Here is a 20,958-nt window from a genome sequence, read left to right on the forward strand (position 1 = left end):
AGGAGACAAAGTAAGCAAATTATAATAAATTCACAAAAGAAATACCCACATAGCTATTTTAAAAATCAGTAACTCTGTGCTAGTAAGAAAAAAACACTTAAGAGCCTTAGTAGAGCAGTAGCTTTATGTATATCAGTAAGGAAAACACATAAATATATAGCAGTAATGCAGCAAGGCTAAGGAGAATATGCAATACACAGGCTAGCATGCATCTGTGAAGGTTCACATTATCTCTGAAGACTCATAAACGGGGAGGAGTGGGAGGCCTGGGAGTTGGAAGTAAGAGGGAACCTTTACATTATATGCATCCTTTCAATTACTTTTATTCTTTTTTTTAAGTTTTTAAATACTTTAAAAAATTATGTTGTTTTGTCTGCATGTATGTATGTACACCATGTGTGTGCCTAGAGCCCTGCAGAGACCACAAAGGGCATCTTTCTCCTGGAACTGGAGTTACAAGCAGTTGTGAGAAGCTGTGTATGGGTGCTAGGAGTTGAACCTGGGTCCTCTAGAACAGTGCTCTGAAGCCCGAGTCACATCTTTGGCCTCACATTCTAACATATTCATTAGTTATTTTAAAAATTATTAGAAATTATTAACAATTTTTATTTATATGTATGAGTGTTTGCTTGTGTGTATATATGAGCACTATGTAAATGCAGTGCCCCAGAAGGCTAGAAAGGACATCAGATCCCCTTGGACTAGAGTTATAGACAGCTGTGAGCTGCCATTCGGGTACTAAGAATCCAGTTCAGGTCCTCTGGAAGACCAGTCAGTACTCTCAACCACTGAGCCAATTCTCCAGCCCCTGATTAACAATTTTCAACAACAACAGTATTTACTGGTCAGAAGAAGGCTTAAACACTGTGATCTTTCCGTGATTTGAAACAGAAAAGAAACTAGTGATCTTAATCAAAGGGCAAAGATTGAAAAAATGGAAGTTAAGATCAGCAGCCATGATCAGAAAAAATCCTGGAGTATCATATCAGACTTATAAAAAGTGTTTTCCTAGTACTACTTAGTCTAAGAGGAAGGGTCCCCAAAGGCCTACTTCTCTTTGAGGCTCATCATTGTCTCCCCAAGGGACCACCTTTTTTAAAAGCCTCAATTGTGAGATAAGAAGGAGGCTTCTTTGCTTGGAGGAAGTCACAAGTGGGATCAGAACTTTGCAGTAGACAACCAATTTGGTTTTCTGTTTTAGGGGCTGCCCTGAGAAATTGCCCATCCATCTCTAAGGCTGACCCACCACAGCCTGTGTCTCCCTTGGCATCTCCATTCAAACATGGGCCTTCTGATCTATTTGTTCACTTCTGTGCCTGATTGCAAGGTTTGCCTTTCTCAGTTTTCAGCAGCCTAAGAGCTCCTGTCAAGACTTCCTCATGGCCTGCCCCCATGCCTTCTCCCTTACTGTCCCTTCCACCTGGAACACCCACCCACCTGCTGCCACCGCAGTCTCTGTTTCTAGATCGGAAAGTCTCACCTCCTCCCTCAGATTCTGCTGCAACTAAACCAAATAAGGTACAGATTCATACCCATTCCCGCCCACACTACCAACGTTACTGCCTCATCAGCACCAGCAATGTCATCAAACAGTTATTAAGTTCAGATGTGCAGGGACTCAGAGGACACAGCATGGCTCTGATAATCAGTCCCTTAAGTCTCTGACAAGTTTACAAGAATGGTGTAAGTGTAGCTGGCTTTCTGTGGTAGTAACCCAAAATCTGTTAATGAAATAACAACTCAGTATAAATCATTTTAAACTTGTGGCAATTCTCAAGTCATAAACAACACAGAAATGCAAATCTTAAAAATTAGATACCATTCTTGATCAAACTAACAAAAAAGTTAATACTCAAAGTCAGTCCAGCACATTCAGACATTCAAAGCACAAACTGGAAAATATTTTCTAAAATAAATTTAGGAATTTATCAATTCTTCAAAAAAAATACAGTCCTTAGCTAGCCACTTACTTGAATATTTTAAGATAAGTTAAAGAAATAAACAGAAATGAAAATAGATTTCTATTCATGACAAAGTAGAAAGAACTGTTAAGGAACAGTCATTATGGGGTATTATTAATCTACTAATTGAGGTTTTCAAAAACATTTGCTAACCCAGGATTAAGTTTACAAAACTACTCATACTATAATCCTATACATAATATAATACTATAACAAGTCAGTGAACTTGCATTTAAATATGTATCACAAAAGAAAGAGCAGTTGGTATAAGAGGTTAACATTGTGCCGTTATTAACTTTAGGGGCTAGACCTTGGGAAACAGGATGAATTAGGAGATAAGGAAGGACACCACATGCCCGGTTGGTGGTGCTGTTTGGTGAGGGTACAGGACTTTTAGGAGGGGCGCACCTCTGGAGGAAGTACATCACTTGTACTAATTGGTCTTTCTATGTAAGAAAAATGCTCAACTTTACTGCAAGAAACAAATTTAAACTACTAAGACACCACCTAAAAGAATACCAAAACCCTAAAACTCTGACAAATCACTCTATTAGTGAGTTAGGAAAGAAAAACACCTCCTTGCGTTACTGGTTGGGGTCTAAGTTGCCGGTATGTCCTATGGAAGGCACAGACTCTTTGGTGTGGTCATTAAAGCCTTGGCAAGTGTCCTCAGATTGCTCACTGAGTTAGGGATGATTAGCCAATGCTGGCTACTCCATCAGCCCAGATTATAGAACACAACTTAAAGCAGACCTTTGTCATTCAAGTAAGTTATTGAAGAATAAGTAACAATGTGGTGATGTATATTGAAATTACAGATGCACACACATGTGTAAGTATGTGAAGTGACCAACATAAAAGGTTTCTCATTTCTAGCACGGTTTGTTACTCAAAAGGATAAGCAACAGAGGACTGATAATTGCAGTACAGTCACACAGTGGAATAGTGTGCGTGTGCTACAGAGGAAAAGTTCTCTTAGAGCTGATAAATAAGAGCACCATCAAGATATACTGTTGGAACACAGTCCAAGAATGGAATCAGTCATGCAAGGGGAACTCTGAGTGCTTGTGAGAAAACTCCAAGAAAAGAAGGGTTTGTGATCTCAGTTTCTTCAAAAACATGGAGCTGTTCTTGGAATATGCTTTCATGTTCTTCCCAGTTGTATCAGACAGGAGTCAGTTCACTTTACATGATTTATTACAACTGGGTGTTGTTACTTGTATTATGCCTCTATGAAAAAACATGTTTTGTAACACGCAGCTTGTCCTTGTCATTGTAAATAGTCTGAGCTCATGAGAACTTTACTCACGTGATTCTTCTTAACCTTCAGAGTTTAAACTGTCTGGAGCTCTGAATAAAGCTGGCTTTTACATCAGACTTTAGTCCGCCTCATTTTCAGGCTCCCACTCTCCCAGATTCACACCTGATCTTTAGAGCAGTAAACACTATACCATAACCTTTTATATGAAAGGAAAAGTAGAATGCATATCCATATTTGATTTTATGCTTACATAAAGAGACTATCATGATAAACAACAAACTAACAAAATTTAGTCTCTTCAGCAGAGGGTTAAGGGGTGACATAGGTTGAACTTTGATAATCCAGGAGAAAATATTCTTGGTGCTGTGTTCATTCTGCCTTACAGTCTCCTCTACTCTGTCAACAAAGCTCATCTTAAGCATAAGTGGAACACATTTTAAGCTCCAGCTTATCTTTCCCCTTTGGCTACTACTAATCAATGGCCAGCTGTCTCTGTGTTAAGAACCATCATTCAATTAAACAGTGATTGTTCTTAATTCAGGATAAATCACGCCCTTCCTCCAGATAACTGCAAGCTTCACTTTCTGGATGGTTTTTAATTTGTTTGATTTTGTTTTTTATTTTCAACAACTCATACCAGTGTATTCTTCTTATTCTCATTCTAACTTTTCCTTTCACATAGGGAAGATGATTTTATGTCATAGTAAGAATTTCAAGACTTTCACTTTAAAAACATTCAAAATAAAAGCTTAGCATTGTAACATTGAAACATCTCTTTTCCTCACATCAGTCAGTCCAGATCAACAGACTCCCAATGTGTTATTACCCAGACACATTATTAATTAATTATTCAAATTATTTCACATATAATTATGTTAACATACTACATCATGTAAATTAAAATGTGAAAATAATAAAAAATTAAAACTGACATCTAATAACATTTATTAATGATAAAAACATTTTTAAGCCAGGCATGGTAGTACACACTTGCAACCCCAACACACAGGAGGCTGATGGAGGAAGAGCATGTTTGTAGTCAGCCTGACCTGTTAGCAAGATCTTGATTCAAAGAACCAAAATCATTAAGGTAGTATTTTTAAAATTTTAAATGTTGGACCGGGCAGTGGTGGCGCACACCTTTAATCCCAGCACTCAGGAGGAAGGGGCAGGTGGATCTCTGTGAGTTCGAGGTCAGCCTGGTCTACAAAGCTACACAAAGAAACTCTGTCTTAAAACAAGAACAACAACAACAAAAATAAAATAATAATAATTAAATGTTATGTTTTCCAGGCTGGCTGTAATAGCACAGTATACACTCACAGTATTCTCCAGAGTGTTAGAGATTGAGAGTTTGAAACCAGTCAAGAATACATAGGAAACTCCAAGCTAGCCTAGGCTACATAGAAAGATCCTGCCTTAAAAACAATCCACAAAACCATGTGTGCATGTGCATATGCATGTGTATATGTGTGTGTGTCCTGTGAACAACTTGTGGAAGTTGGTTCTCTCCTTCCACCGTGTGGATCCTGACTCAGTTCATCAAACTTTATCTGCTGAGCCTAGCCAGAATTTACTTTCTTTGTAGATTTGTAAGTTGAATCATGAAATGCTATCTTTTGGGAACTCCAAGCTAGCCTAGACTATATATTGAGACCCTGCCTTAAAAACAATCCACAAACCCATGTGTATGTATGTGCACATATGTATATAATGGTGTATAAAGGGCAACTAAAATAATTTATTGAAGTACATGATAATAATATATTATAATAGATACAATAAAGAACCTATGAGTCTTACTGAACTAAATATATAGGTGAAAAGGAAATTTTTCTCATACTCCTCACTGTGGAAAGAATGGTGGAAACAAAGTTAGCACCTGTGACCACCACTAGTAGTAGCTCCAGACAAGCGTCATCACTAGTAGGTACAGATCTGATGAGGAACAAGATAGCAACACAGTCTCAGAAGCTCTCACTACAAAGCACCAACTACAAAGGCAAAGAGCTGGCAGTGGAGGGATGTGGCTGACACGAACTTAACCAAATATTAAGGCTAATGGCAGGTATGGCAGGACAGGTTCACATTAGATATGTCTTTTGTAATTCCTATCAAGAAAGCATGGTCCAAGCCTAACATGAGGAAACAGAGTGGGCCTTTGCTACAAAATGAAAGCCTTCATCATTTAAAACTGTGGAGGATAATAAAGGCTGAGAACTGTTCCAAGCTGAAGGAGACAAAAGAGACACCAATTAAATGCAGTGGCCATTAGGTTCTGGATCAGAAAGGAAAGAGACCTTGTGGGAGTAGCTGGCAAACTTGCATGGCTTCCTGATGCTGGTGTTTTCTTGACAGTGCAAGTTTTCTTTGGATAGTGCAACTTTGGTTATTCAGGAGAGTGGCCTTATTTTTAGGAGAGGATATGAATATCTATGAGTACAATCTCTGAATCAAGTAAGAGAGAAAGACCGGTAGAGGGAAAACAATAAAGTAAATATGAAATGGTGGCAGCTGCAGCATGTGACAAAGGGATACAAAGTGATATGATTGTCTCACAGCTTCCCTTAGGTTTCACATTAGTCTTTAAAGGGTATGTGTACACATGTGAGCATGCTTGCATCTGCCAAGTTTACACTAGTGACTGCTACTGTCATTTAAAAACAGCACTTCTGCCTTCAGACTGCCTGTCATCTGACGCACAGATAAGAACATGTTTTGCTAAGAGAAAACTTTTCATGCTAAAAGTAAAAAAAAATGGTATTTTGTCCTGGTGAATTTTATGTCAACATGATGAAAATAAAGCTATCTGGGAGGAGAAATCTCAATTGAGAAAATGCCTCCATCACTTTGTCTGTAGAGTTTTTTCTCGATTAATGATTACCATGGGACAGCTCAGATCACTAGGAGTGGTGGCGTGGCACCCCTGGGCAAGTGGTCCTGGGTTATCTAAGGAAGACAGCTGAGAAAGGCATGGGAGCAAGGCAGTGAGGAGACTTTCTCTGTGGCTTCTGCTTCAGTTCCTGCCTTAGGTTCCTGCTCTGTCTTTACTTCATGAAGTACTGTAAACTCTAAGGTAAAATAAACTCTTTCCTCCCCAAAATACCATGTTGCTTGTGGTCATGGTATTTATCACAGCATGCAACCTAACTAAATCATCTACTCTTGCTTTTTTCTTTACCCCCTTTTCTCCCCTCTCCAGCTCCCTTGCTCCCTCCCGACTCCAATGTGTGCTTTTGTGTGTAGTCAAACGTGCACAGGTGCATGGAGGCCAAAGGAAATCAGGTGTTCTGCTCTATCAATCTCTGCCTTATTCTAAGACAGGGTCTCTCACAGGATCTGGAAATAGGATGGGGACCAACAAGCCCCATGATCCTCCTGTTACCACACCACTCACAGTGTCAGGGTTCCAGACGCATGCAGCCATGCCCAGCTTTTTATGTGGATGCTGAGAAGGAAACTCAGATCTTTATGCTTGCACAGACAGTACCTATACCACTGAGCTATCTCTCCACACCCTCATAGCAAATCTTAAAGTGTCCATGTTTTGGGTCTTATATGAGGGCCCAAATTTTCCCATAAAACTGTCTGTACCCTGTTTCCAAACCTGTGTAAAATCAACTAGTGGTACTTGAACTAGCTGATAAAAAAGACAACAAATTACCAAAGAGGCCTTGTTCCTTACTGTAACATCAAGCCAGAGATGACAGTAGAGAAAATAGGCATTTAACCCAACCTTCAAGCTCCCACCTCCTAGGCCTATTTGATTCTCATTAGGAGCCTAGAAAAAGCCAGGGCCACCTCCCATCTCTTAAGGCTCTGGTTTAATTGCCATGCATTCCCAGAAGCACTGTAAGAAGATGACTCATCACTGACAGCTTCTCCAGCACCATATGCCTCCCAAGTTTTCAAAGGAAAAAACTGTCCCAACCATTACTGGAACAAATTTCCTACCTCCTGCAGCTGTAGTCGGACCTTGGTAACTGCTCGGATCCAGTGAGCTTTGGCTTGGGTAAATGGTGAAGATGCGTTCTCCTCAGGAAGACTTGTAACAAAGAAAAGAGTATTTCTTGTAAATAGCAGAAGTAACAAGGTGGCAGTATTCAAGACAAGACTGCCAAATATCTAAAATAAAATATTTTTGTGCTCATGCCTACATTTGGCTAGTGATTCAGGCCATAAAACAGCAGAGTTCTGAATACCTATTTTGAAAACAATTCTTCTCTAAAATGACAATTCTTTTTATCCCCCTTCCTTCTTCTTTGTTCATGCAGCCAAATGAAATAGTTCATAGACACTGAGAGAAGATGAAACAAGAAGCAATGACAAGGGCCCTGAGTCTATTTCAAGTGTAGAAATCAGACAGCTAAGACGTAAGAAGAGACAATAAGAATGTGAAGTATTTCACATCTCGACCAAGAGCTCAGTCCTGACAACAGTAATGTCAGGTTCAAGACCCATGAAGAACCAACCTTTTGGTGGGTCATCAACCCAGTAGAAGGCCTGGTTCAGACCTTAGTCTCTTGGGCCTCTTCACTACTAAGTGAACCACAACAGATGACTAAAAGCCAAGAATGGACCTAGGTATTGTAGGATATGCCTATAACCTCAGCAATCAGGAGGCAGAGGCAGGAGGTTAAGTTATAAGTCTGTAGCCAGCCTGCGCTATAACATAAGACCCTATCTTATAAAAATAAAGAAAAACAAGCAAAAATAGGGGAAGAGAGAAAGCAGCTTTATAGCAATCTTCAGGAAGATATATGATTCATCCAGCCACCTAGCATTCACTGTTCTGACCTCTTAGATCTATGATGAGATCTAGAAGTCTGAAAATCTAAGCCATCCTCTTATCATTCTATCCTAGTGGTTTTCAACTGGGTGCAGGGGCAGGATTTTGTCCTTGGGAAAATATCTGACAGTGTCTAGGGAGTTTTGGTTGTCACTCTAGGCACTGCTATTAGCATCTACTGTGTGGAGGCCAGGTAATCAAACAAGTGCGAAAACGAATACAGCAGTTCCCATAATAATTATTTTCCAAAATAATGTCAACAATAGAAAAACTGAGAGACCTACTCTGCTCAAATCTCTCAGCTTTTCTAAACAGGTTAGCTCAGTTATTATTTAGTTATAATTGACACAGTATTTAGACAAGGTCTCGCTATGTAGCTCAGGTTGGTCTAAGCTCCCTCACCCTTTGCTTCAGCCTCAAGAGTACTGAATTACAGGCATACACTGCACTTGACCAAAAGATACATTACAAAATTTTCTTCTTATAGATACAAAATGCCAAATACACTGCCAAATCATATACAGTAGCTTTTTAATTACAGGCATTTGTACTAAATCTATTAGTTCTTCTTTAATTCTTTTCTGGTTTTCCTCAGACAGGGTAAGACAGAACCAAATATCACTGTTCACAAAGGAACTGAGTTAGATACATCCAAAGAACCCTAAGCAAGGGGAACTATTAAATAACCTGTGGCGCTCTGGCATCAGAGGATGCCCTCTATGGGGTCAAGACTGCACACTTTAAAAGTTCTGGAGCACCTGCACTTCAGTAATACAAGTTCCTCAAACATCTTGGGAATTATATAAAAAAAAAATCAAAGGAAGATCTACCAGCTTGACCATGGTTGCCATGACCCCCACCCTACCTAGCTGCAAGAAACAAGTGAAAAGTATTTGTATTCAGTAAGAGATACAGCAGGTAGCATGTGAGCTAGCCACCACCTACCTCTCCTGGGGGCCTAAGATGTGATCCTTGTGTAGCACCAGATCTGGAGGAGGGTGAGTTGTGGTATCTTCTCTCACTTCCTTGGTTTCGCCTGTTGTCCCCTTCTCTGATTCACATGTCACCTCCAAGGCTTTCTCTTCTTCTTCCAAAACAGCCTGGCCATCTTTGGAGAGGCTGCCATAGCTATAGCTAGAATGAATGGAGTCCCTCTCCCGACGATCATCATCTTGCTCCTGACACTGGTCTAGTTCACTCAGCAGAGAGCTTCCTTGACTCACATTACAGGAGGAGCCATACCTACTACTGCTGGTAGGGCTGTGAGAATGAAAAGAAAACTAGTAAATAAATGCAAACTGAGGACCAGACCACAAATATAGACACACCTGGGAACTAATAATTGATAAAGCACAAATAAGCACAAATAGATTCCTAGGAAGCAAGGGCAAACATTTGAATCTAGAAAAATTGTTCTAGTCATTCAGCACAATCACAAAGGGGACAAAAGACAACATACTAAACTTGCTGACACCACTTCAACTATGACTTCAGTCCTGACTTCAAAGAATATTTTACCTAATTGCTACCTGTCAGTAGAATGAAGAAAGAGTAAAATGGCCTGCTGCTTATTTATGAAACTCTTTACTCCGCCTTCTAAAGAAAGTTTCCCAGTGGCTGTGACTAAAGTCTCCCAAATTCTACATAGTAAAGTGCAGTAAATAAGCTCCACTCCCTTCTATTAGTTAATAAAAGAAGTCCTTACTACTTCCTCTGCAATTACAGTGTGTGCGCCTGGGCTTCAGCACAGCACAGGGGCATGTTCCTATAGGCTGCAGGATAAACTATGGAAGTCACTAGGAGATGAAGACCAGGATTAAGAAATTCTGCGGGGGAATTCCCTAGGTTTCACCAACACAAATGCAATAGTGACATCATTAGTGGCATGAGGAATATCCCTAAGATAAATCCATCCATCTGTAGCTGAGTCTGTCTTGGGTCAAGACTCAGTCATACATAAAGTGAACTAAGTCCTACTCCCTAAAATCAGGACTAATCTATCAAGTGAGGCCAGTTCAGTCCTTGCTCCATCACCTGAATTCCCATGTACAGAAAGAAGTGTTCCCTGCTATGAGAGTTAGAAGTTGTAGCTGAGAATAACTGTGATTATGACTGTCAAGAACATTATCAAGATACTCCCTAGAACTATAAAGCTCATCTTCCAATGGATTCAGTCTTAATGAAGACGGATGGACTTGGAAATGAGTGAGACAAGGTCAGCCCATTTGGACATTTCAATCCCAAGTTGAGTTCTGGTTTTCTTACTAGTAGGTATCCTGCTGGAAAGCTTTTATGCAAAGAGAATTGGTTTTGTTTTTTTCTAGAGTCAAGTCTTTAACTTGAGGTCTTATATTTACCTCTGGTCAGATTAAAAGAATTGTTGTTTTCCAAAGAGATTTTTCCTATGAGTATTCTCAGTTACCTGCTATTTTCAGGCAGATTTCTGATTCTTCAGTACATATTAGCAGAATGTGTATCAGGTCAGGGTTCTCAGTAGATAAATGTGCTCTCTCTGACTCTTCATCAGTCTAAGTAGATCTAATGTTTTGGATATGTCTGGGTCAGAGGTCAAAGTAACATTCCTAAACTAAACTTGCAGTGCTTACGCTCAGAGGCAATAGCAGCAACCTCTACAGATGGACCTTGTTCAGCACTCCAGATGAAAGAACAGCAGCATAAGAACTACAGCTTTGAGTAAAGTATCATGGCAACCCAGGGTTATCCTTTGTTATAACTATCCAGAGCACTGTGATAGCTTATATGACCCTAGAAGTTTTACAAATCCATCTGGAATAGGAATACATATAATCCTAAATCATCCTTTGCACTTTGTATTTTACTTTATACCCTCACAGCCACTAAGGAGACGCCTTAGAAGACTTAGAAAAAAACAAAACAAGAAAACCACAACTATTCCCAACTACTATAAGTGTCTAAGACCCAAGAAAGCATCCTATCTGATTATATACTTATAATAATACCACTTAAATACTCACTGCCTCTTCCTGTCCTCTCCATTCCACTTGATAAAAGGCAAAATAAACCAGACTATGCAAATATTCTTTCCTTTATGCTAGTTGCTCCTTGATCACTAATTGAATTTGGCACTAGAAAAATGCCACACATTAGTTTTTGTCACTTAACCCCTAAACAGCATGAAACTCAGGTGCTAGGAAAGACACAGGATGGACAAAAAGGAAGCTATGATAGTCTACCACTAGACATCTGCATCATAAATGGTCAATTCCTTAAAACCATTTATGATGCCTGGGTTGAGAACAGGCCTTTTGTTGGTCACTGGTTCCTTGACATCCTCCAGAATGACTAGCTGTCCCACATTCAGAACAGAGCCAGTGCTAGCAGGCATCTCTTCTTGCTTTTCCGGCTGAAGCAGCCCAGAGATAGTGCAGAGCTCTTCCTTGTATGTCTCTGAAGGACAAGTAGATCCAGATAGATCGCTGTTTGCACCCCGGTGTTCTTCAGATGCTGGGATCTCCAGCTGCCTTTCAACTTCACCATATCTTGAAAGCCCATGAGCAAAGTCATTTGGCTTGACCTCCAACTGTTCAGTGGTCCTAGAGGGCTGAGCACATATGCCAGCTGGCTCAGGACTAGCACTAGGTATTTGAGAAGACTCCAAAACTTGGTTTGCCTTGCTGGCAATAAGGTCCTGATCCCTGCTAACAACCAAAACTGGAGGAGAAGATTCTGTAGGCATATGCTTGGAGTCTCCTTTATTTTCTTTTGACCAAGGAAATGAAAGATCCAGTTTCTTTCTGAAAACTAGTTTTGGATCATTTCCCAGGATTCCCCCTTTCCCCTCACTAGTGCCTTCAAACAGAGTGGATAACTTCTTAAAACCTGACAGTAAGCCCGTTTCTGCTGCCATGTTACCAGATGAGCAAGAGGGGTTAAAAATTGAACTCATGGTCTTCCCATGGTCAGAAGGAGTGGATGGGAAGGGAAACTTTGCCCAACTGGCCATGTTTGGAATCTCAAAATGAGGTCTTGGCTGCTCTGTTTCCTGCAGGGCTTCAGGTGGATCTTTTTGGGCATGAAGTATACCAGAATGTTCTTTGGCACAAAACTCAGGTTCCTCTTGCAAAGGACAAGAAAGATACCCTTGTGTTTCCAGTGTGGTAGTCCCACAGACTCCTGCCTCATCAAACAGTGAAGCACTGGATTCTACAGAAAAGCTTGCAAGCCCCAAGGACTCTTGGTTTGTGCCAGCTGTCTGGATCTCCAGCTCTGGCTCTGGATCGGGAAGTGGTTGGCTTGAAGGGGGAATCTCTCCAGAAATACAGGCAGAATCTGGCTGGAGCTGTGTTGGAGGGAAAATATGTTCTGCTTCCAATGATGCCTCTGTGTCTGTGCCCTGCAACATCCCCATGTCTCCTTCATCACTCCAAGATAATACTCCTTGCCCTGCATCATCCTCTGAAACAGAAGATGGAGCAAGTGCTTCAAAACCTGGAGGTTCTGAAATATTTTCAGGAATATTATTTTTCTCCATTTCAGGTGTTGGTTTAGGGTTATCTGTCAAGGTATCTGATTCTGTCTTTGCACCAAACACAGTAATGCTACAGCCACTGGGAGAAGATTCTGAATTGAGTACTGCAGAGGCAGCTTGTCTGTGCAAGCTTTCTGGAGGTACTGATCCTATAGTGTCTCTGGAACAACCACTTTGAAGGCATGAAGTAGGCACAGATGGCTCTTGTTTATGTGTCTCTGGTTTGGAACTTCTGAAAATTCCAAAAAACTCACTTTTGAGGGGCTGAGATGATGCATCAGAGGAAAAAGAAAAAAAGGAATTTTTCTTTGAAGATTTAGGAGTAGAAAAAAGTTCAGAAAAAGTCTTAGGCTGTTCAATTAAGCACCCAGAAAAAGATTTTACTTTGGTCACAAACCCTGAGAGCATTTCTACTTTGGAGCCTAATACAGATCTGTCTTCTGATTTATCTGCATCTGGGTTCCAGAGGAGCCCTGCATGCCCTGGCCCTGGAGAAGTAGAAGGTGAATCCAGGGTCTGTGTTGAGAGACTATCAGAGGCATTTTCCAATGGCAAATTCAATGGGTCAGTGGTAAATCTTTCATTTTGGTGTACAGTACAAACATCTAAATCATTGAGTTTTTCAATGAAACCATTATCATGAGGAAAAGGCTTAGCCTCTGAGTCCTTGGGGAAGGTTTCCTGATGGGAAGCCTCTTCTTCATGAGGAGCTACGCCCAGGGCTTGTTCCTGAAATTCTGGTAAAGGGGGAACAACGTTGTCTAGCAACTGAATCGTTTGAAAATCAGAAGCAGTTGCTCCTTCTGCTTCTTCCTTACTGGAACTCACTTTTCCCTGGGTTTCCTCTACAAGCTCATCTGAAAAGGAGGTTGTAAGCTTAGTGGTGCTATAAACGGATACACAAGGAGCCATTTGCTCTTTGTGAACTACTTTCTGGACTATGCTTTCTTCATGACTGTTAGAACCTTCCTTCATTGTATCTCTAGTGTCTACAGAAACAACTGGCTGCTTACAGGGTTGGGCCATCACTGGAGCAACAGTTGAAAGGCTTTGCTTCTCCTCAGAGGCCTGCTGCTTCTCATCCAAAAAGGACAAGTTAAACAAACTGAAAGCAGAGCTGTTTCGAGAGGTACCCTTCTTGATGCTTAAATTAGTGGTGGAGAAAAAGGAAGGAAGTGTGAAGAGTCCTTCTACTTGAGATTTTCCCCTTGGGAGAGCTGGTGGGGCTTTGTTCTCAGATTTTTCAGATCCAGTTAAGAAAGAAAATATATTCTTTCTGGTTGGAAGCTCCCGTTGGGATGGGGATGTAGCAGCTGAAAATTTGCATTCTTTGCTAGGAAAATGATCCTGTTCATTTGTATTTCTTCTGCTCAGAGCATCAAAACACTTTTCATTATTCCTCAGATCTTCTATTCCTACAGATATGGCACCAGTTCCTTTTGAATAGCCTCTGGGAGACTCTTTGGGACTATCTGTTAAGATAGGTGGACTTGCTGATTGCTGCACCTGATGGTCTCTGAAAGGTACCTCTTTTTCATTCAAATCATTACTCTGCAGCTCCCTGGTTGATAACTCACTTAGTCCACTGTCATCAATAGTGGTCTGTTTGTTTAGACTTCTAATTCTAACCTTTTTTGAGGAAACTAATACAGGAGGAAATTTTCCAGTATCCTGATGCACTAGATGTACAGAGTTAGGACTTGACCTGCCTTCATGCTCATCAGTCACTAAAGAGACAGACCTATTTTCAGTTGTCTGTATGGGAGACACATTGGTTTTCAAAAAATCCCCAAGGGTACCAAAAAAATTTGGAATGCCAGAAGACTCTTTCTTTTCCTGAGATGAAATGTTTCTACCTTTATCACAATTCTTTCCCAAGTTTGACGATTTTTCCTTATTCACTTGAGTTCTAAAAAGGTTCAAAATTCCAGATGCCTGTTTTTCATTTGCCACTGTACTTGCTGAAGATTCTTCCTCCCAATGAAGGTGTTTCAATGCACTCTTAGGCAAAGTTCTCTCAGACCCTTTGGAAGACTGGTCCTGCGGAAGCTCACAGTTCTTATGCTCATCCCTATTAAGCTGTGGTACAAGAGGATCTGAAAAAGACTTTGCTGTAGTAACTTTAACATCATCTACATTTGTTTTAGCTTTAAGGGTTGTTTGGCTTACTTGAAAATCAGATCTTAATAAACTTTCTTTTTCTGTATGCCCATTTTTATGTAAAGGAAATTCTTGCCTTGCGTTGTCAGAGGACTCTGGCTGCTGAACACTGGATACCGCCAGCCTCTCCAAATCCTCAGGCTGACTTTCTTCGTCCTTTGTGAAGCTGTATGGCAATTGCTTTCTTGAGATTAATGACTGAAGACCATCACATACGGGCTCAGCTAACTCTGACTGCTGACCTATTTTCTGCATGACCAAAGCTTCTACAGATTCACTCTTGTCAAAATTCAAAGTACTTCTAATTAAGGCACCCAAAACAGAAAATACAGGTGTCAATTTGTTCACTGATGATGTTTCTTCTTTTTGTGAACTTTCAGTCTTACTTTCAGGATGAATTAAAGAGGGAGTTTCTTCAGAAGATGGCTGAAGCAAATGGAACCTGGAAAGGTGAGCTGATGACATTTTATCTAAAGGCCATTTCATCTCTCTCTCTATAATTTGGCCTCTATTTAATACATGATTGTTCACAGCTCCAGGTTTGTTTCTAAGATCCAATATACACTCAAAGTCTTCCAAGCCATAGGGTCTCCCTACAAAAGATCTAAAATCTCTTTTAAATTTTTGAGAATTATAGCCTGAAAAATCTAATGGTTTATCCCTTTGGTCAAAACTTGATTCAAGCACTTGAGAAAAGGTTTCTAGATTTACATACAATGACCTCTCACTTCTTGGCCAGCTTAAAGATAAATCAAGAGGATCTTCAAATGGTTCTTCTTCAACATACCATACTAAATCATCTTCCTTGTTAAGAACTTCAAGACTATGGGCAGAAATAATACTGTCATCTAACATAGTACTTGGAAGATCATCCGTTCGTAAATTATACTTCAAATATTCATGATAATAGTAATCAGGTATAAATAAATATACATACTGCCCAGTGGAATCCGTTAGAAGAGAGTATATATACTGACCATCATGAAACATATAATATCCATAATTCCCATCCTCTGAGGGACACCAAACTCCATTTTCAAGACATGATAACCACTCCTGGTACTCATAACCAAAACTTGAAAAGATAAAGTTTTCATCCATTCTTAATGATTCTTGCTCCAGTAGAGAATACATAATTTTCTCATAATCTGAAGAGTAACTTAAATCAATGGGCAATTCTTCTAGTGAATTCTTGGTCTCATTAACTGGAAGATAACCAGAGTTTCTGTATAATGAGCTGGCTGCCCACATATCACCTCTTAATAAGTAACCGTCATTAAATGCTAGCTGGTTGGATGATTCATATGGTAAGTCACACGAAATGACACTGTTTGAATTTGTGCCCCACTCAAAGATATTTGCATTTTGATCTTTTTGGCACAAATTTATTACTGGATTTTCTGAGTCAGGCCGCAAGAAAGCATCTGCTGATTGGAATGTACTTTGATTCAATAGATGATAAACTGGTTGAAGTCTTCTGGAGTTTTTAGAGAAATCTTTTATATCAAGATCCCATTCAAAATAGTTCTCATCAAAACCCTGATAATTTAAAATGTTAGTATTTAGTACCGGAGAACTTAACTTGTTTGATCTTTTGGGAAGTTTTGCTTCAAGAATATTGTTTGGTGTTGGCCTGTTAGCCAAAGACTTCTCTAAGAGACCCTGCTCAGTACAATGGAGTATGTTCTCAGAAGAAGGGCAATGTTTTGTACACTCTTGGTTTTTCCATGCAGGCGGGAAAAGATGATTATCAACCCAATCATTAGATGATGGGATGGTTTCTTGAGATAACGATAAAGAACTTTTTATGAAACTAGAAGTTTCATTGTTTTCTACCTGGCTCCTCTGGTTCTCAGAAGTCATACATGAATCAACAAGGACTTCATCTGTGGATAAATGCTTACTTCCATCCAAATATTTTGTGTCATCTAAAGACATGAGCTTTGCTTCATTTGGATTATAATAATTTGCACCGCTGCTTGATATCAAATTAATTATTCCATAGAGTAATGGGCTTGAGGTACTAATCTTGTGATGAGAACAGCCATTTTTCAGATTGAATTCCTGGTGACTAGGTATGTTTTCTTGAGAAGTAAACCTGTTTAAAAGGTCAGAAGGGAACACTCTTTGGGTTTCTTTTTTAGAAGGTTTATCTTCAACTTTGTCTTCATTAATGTCATTAACCAATATGGGCTTTGAAATGGCAGAAATAAGCTCCAGTGAAGAGTCTGGCATCAAGGGAAATGTCCCTTTTTGTGTAAGATTCTCAAGTTCTTCTGAGAGCTCTAAAGTTATGTGTTCTTTAGGCATAATGTCAGGGTCAGCTCTTCCACAATGTTCTACTGCTGCATGGTTGTTGGGGCTCAAGTCCTCTAAACTCCCAAATTTCCCAAAATCACTATTAATACTAGAGGGTGAGTCAGACCTCATTGTATTACACTTCCCATCTTCAGAACAACATATCTGGTTACTCTTATTAAATTCGTCTATGCTATTAAATTTCTCTAGGTCATTATGAATATTTGAAAATGAACTAGATTTTACTAAATTAAGTTCAACATCTTCAGGACAATTTATTTGCTCATTGTTATTGAATTCCTCAGTATTACCCAATTTCTCTAGATCATTATGAATATCTGGAAATGGACTAGATTTTACTGAACTAAGCCTAGTGTCCATGTGGCTATCTTGTAGGATCTCTTTATCAGTGACTGCCACTGAGCTGTGAAAAGTCTGGTTATTAGCAGTGTTGGGGCTGTCAGTGAAAGGAAATTTAAACAAAGGAAAAATGCTTCCTTTCTCTTTTACATTCTGATGCTTTTCAGAATGGCTAAGGACACTGAAAAATGGAATACGTAGTTTTCCACTAAATGAAAACGAATGTTCATCTTTCTTACCACCCCTTTTCTGTCCATCTTCCTCAGCCTTAAGAATTTTTACAGATTCAGACAAAGTTTCCTTTTGACAGGTCCCAGGAGAAGTAAACAGAAACTGACTAAATGATTTTCTGAGTGGCTCAAGGAAATCATCATCACTGGTAACTTTATCTTCCTCTAATGACTTTGCAGAAGGCTCTTGATTTTCAGGGGTACTATCAGATATATCAAAATGTTCCCTAGTATCTTTGGCACTTAGTTTTGGTTGGTCTTGTAACAGAGAAAGATCTACACAAGGTTTTCCATCCAATAGGTTCTCAAAATCACGTTCCTTACTTGTACTACTAGCTATGTTTGTAGGTTCATCAGTCACTTTTAAGGACAGCAAATCTTCCCTTACTTGGATTTGAAGATCTGTAGTTTCTCTTTTATTTCTGTTTACAGCAACAAGACTACTCTGGTTGTCAAGAACGCCCTCCCTTTGATTTGACTCTGAAGCACACACAACAAAGCTTTCCTTCCTCGGTGCTTTGCTATGGGCTTCAGGTTTGATTTCTTCTTTCTCAGAAAATATCTTTAATGGATTCAGCATGCTGAAAACAGACTTCATAATGGAACTTTGACTCTGTGGAGCCCAGTTCTTTCTCATAGTTTCTGTGCCGTCCTGAAAGCTTACACCTTTAGTCTCTTCACCCAGGTGCTCATCCTCAGAGGCTTTGCCATGTCTGTCAGCATCCTTATCATCAGGTGTTTGAGAGGATAATAAAGACTGTGTGGAAAGATCCTTCTCTAATACTGAGTCGGCACTGGGGCTAGTTCCCAAATTAACTGTCTCTGTTTGATTAAGAATTTCTGTTTTCTCTGGAACTAAATGAACCAGTTTTTCCACAGAGGTTGTAAGATGCTTTGTGCCTGAACCTACCTTTTCTGTTAATGAACTGAATAAAGAACCAACAGCACATTTTACTCCATTCAGCTCAGGAAAAGATATGGCCTTGGCCATGGAATTCTGGGTAACAGTTAAAGGTGATGTTTGATTCTCAGGTGTTTTTCGTTCTGCATTATCAACAGTGGTATTGTGTTCATGTGTTTTTTTAGTTTTTGAAAGGGAACCAAATCTATTAATCTCTTCTTCCTTCTCATCTAAATATTCTGACACTGTTTCTACCAAACACTGAAGCTCATCCATCGTGTCAATGAAGTTCTCTTTGGGTTCCTCGATAGAGGAAGGGGCCATATCTTCCATGGAGCATCTGAACAAATCTCCAGTTGCATTTACATCACAGCCCATCCTTTGTAATGGCAATGTTGAATTTGCCTCATAATATTCTTCAGAAAAGTTTCCCATATGATGGACATTGGATGGATGCCATGTTGGTGACATGGTTTCCTGTTCATCAGAAATGGGGGAATATAGAAGTTCTTCAGAAGTACTGCTGGTAGAATCTTCAAGAATATCTAATGGAGTAAAATCAGTGACAGAGTGATTAGATCCAGATGAGTTTGCACAGTTCCTTAAGCAATTGGGCAGATCATAATCATGGCTTTCCAAGTTCATGTTCCAGGTATTGTTTTTCACAAATCCATTTTTGTAAGGGCACAAAACTGGATAGTTTAGTTCTTTCTTTTCAATGTGACAGTGGCCAAAATTCTCAGTACCAGGATATGCACATTTGGAATCAATCTTGGTCTTATAATGCCATCTTTCATTATCTTCGGAATGGCTGTATAATAATTTTTTTCTCTTCCTATCTATTGTGTTATATTTCTGAGGATATCCGGAAAATGAAGATGCTTCATGCTTACAATCAAAATTAAGGGAAGCAGAAGGTTCTGTGTGCTTGCTCTTAGGAGATATCTTTCTCACACTGTACTCTTGCTGTTTTTGTTGGCTAGAGATGCCATCAGTTTTTGAAAAGGTTCTCTTTTCTTTTAGCCCTAATGCCTTCAAATTTATATCACTGTTTTCTAGAAAGTCTTGTGATGTTTTCCCATTCATCTCCTCATATTTATTTTCTTTCTTTTCATAATTAACATTAGAAAGAGCTGAAATAATCCTAATTTTGCTATTCTTAGCCTGCCAGTCTTGTCTGATGTTAAGAAGGTAAAATTGGAGGAATAAGAGAAATAAAAAAGGAGAGACAGAGAAAAGGAAGAAATAAGTAATAAGACTGAATAGCTGTTCAATTACTTTACAATACTAAAACTGCAAATACAGTTTTAAAAAACTGAAAAAACATGAAAAGGAAATCCATGTGTCAACCGATCTTGTGTCAGTACAAAGCGTTCCTACATCAGAAAAACAACAGCTTTACAAACAATTTTTAAGCTTCATTTGTTACCATTTATCACTGCTATTTTTTCAGTTTCTTTTATTTGTTTTATCAATATCCATACTGAATACACAATGCCCAAGTTTAGAACTGTTAAGTACACCCAAAAAAAGTATTAAAAGATTTCAAGAAACCTAAATTTGTTTGAGTCTAAAGGAAATCTAAATGTTAACTTGCTGAATGTTATATTTGAGGTTGTATATAGATTATAGCCAAATGTGTATCTTTTAAGAAGAAAAAAATATACATTCCAAAAATAACTTTCAGCTATCAAAAGTGTAACACCAAACAAGCAAACTATTTAAAGCATTGTAATTTTTTGTTTGTGAAATTCAAAGGCATTGAGGACATAAAGGACTATCCTTCCTCTTGCTGGTTAATGCAAAATCCACTTTAAATCAGTAAGTAAAGAAACCAGCTGACCCTTTATTCACCTGGATTGGAGACTGCCTGCTTTATTTCTAAACAGCAGGGTCTAAAGTCTAGTAGTTTTTCATCTTAGTATGTTCTTTTATATATCTGACACTTACTTAAGAAATAGGAATACAGCCAAGATAGTGGTGCATGCCTTTAATCCCAGCAGTAGAAGGCAGAGGCTGAGGCAGTCAGATCTCTATGAGTCTGAAGTCAGCCTGGTCTACAAGTTCCAGGACAGCCAAAGTTATGTAGTGAGACCTTATTTCAAAACACTAAACAAACAAAAATGAAAGAAAGTATTAGGAATGAAGCACAAAGTGGTCATTTAACCACTGAAAGTCTTCCTTTCAACACTAAAAACTGCCTTGCCAAAATGACAGAGAACACAGGACTCAGTTGCCACACATGAAATTACACAAAAAATTCCCGTTATTCAGGATTCCCTAAGTAAAATGGTTAAGTAAAGAAATCAAACACCCTGACACCCACCCCCGCCCTTTTTTTGTTAATCAGGGTCTCACTCTGTAGCCCTAGCTGTCCTGGAGCTTGCTATATAGAACAGGATGGCCTCTGACTCCTGGGTTAAAGATGTCCATCACCATGCCCAGCTTAAACAACATGTTTTTTCAAACAGTTTCATTACTCTCCAGT

At 39.3% G+C, this 20,958-nt stretch overlaps 1 protein-coding gene across 17 annotated transcripts in view; it reads right to left on the reverse strand.

Moving 5' to 3' along the window:
• Unc13b (unc-13 homolog B) overlaps positions 1-20,958 on the reverse strand; it is a 219,848-nt gene that overhangs the window by 79,517 nt on the left and 119,373 nt on the right. For 11 of the 17 annotated variants that reach the window (XM_040739468.1, XM_013119610.3, XM_013119609.3 and 8 more), the window contains 2 exons: positions 8,957-9,271; positions 7,177-7,267 (listed from right to left, as the gene is read on the reverse strand). In XM_040739468.1, the coding sequence (XP_040595402.1) occupies positions 7,177-7,267; positions 8,957-9,271 (406 nt within the window). The other 6 variants (XM_021232223.2, XM_021232224.2, XM_040739427.1 and 3 more) reach the window with 1 other exon arrangement.

The sequence above is a fragment of the Mesocricetus auratus genome, unplaced genomic scaffold, assembly GCF_017639785.1.
Source record: "Mesocricetus auratus isolate SY011 unplaced genomic scaffold, BCM_Maur_2.0 Super-Scaffold_6730, whole genome shotgun sequence".
NCBI classification, from domain to species: Eukaryota; Metazoa; Chordata; class Mammalia; order Rodentia; family Cricetidae; genus Mesocricetus; species Mesocricetus auratus.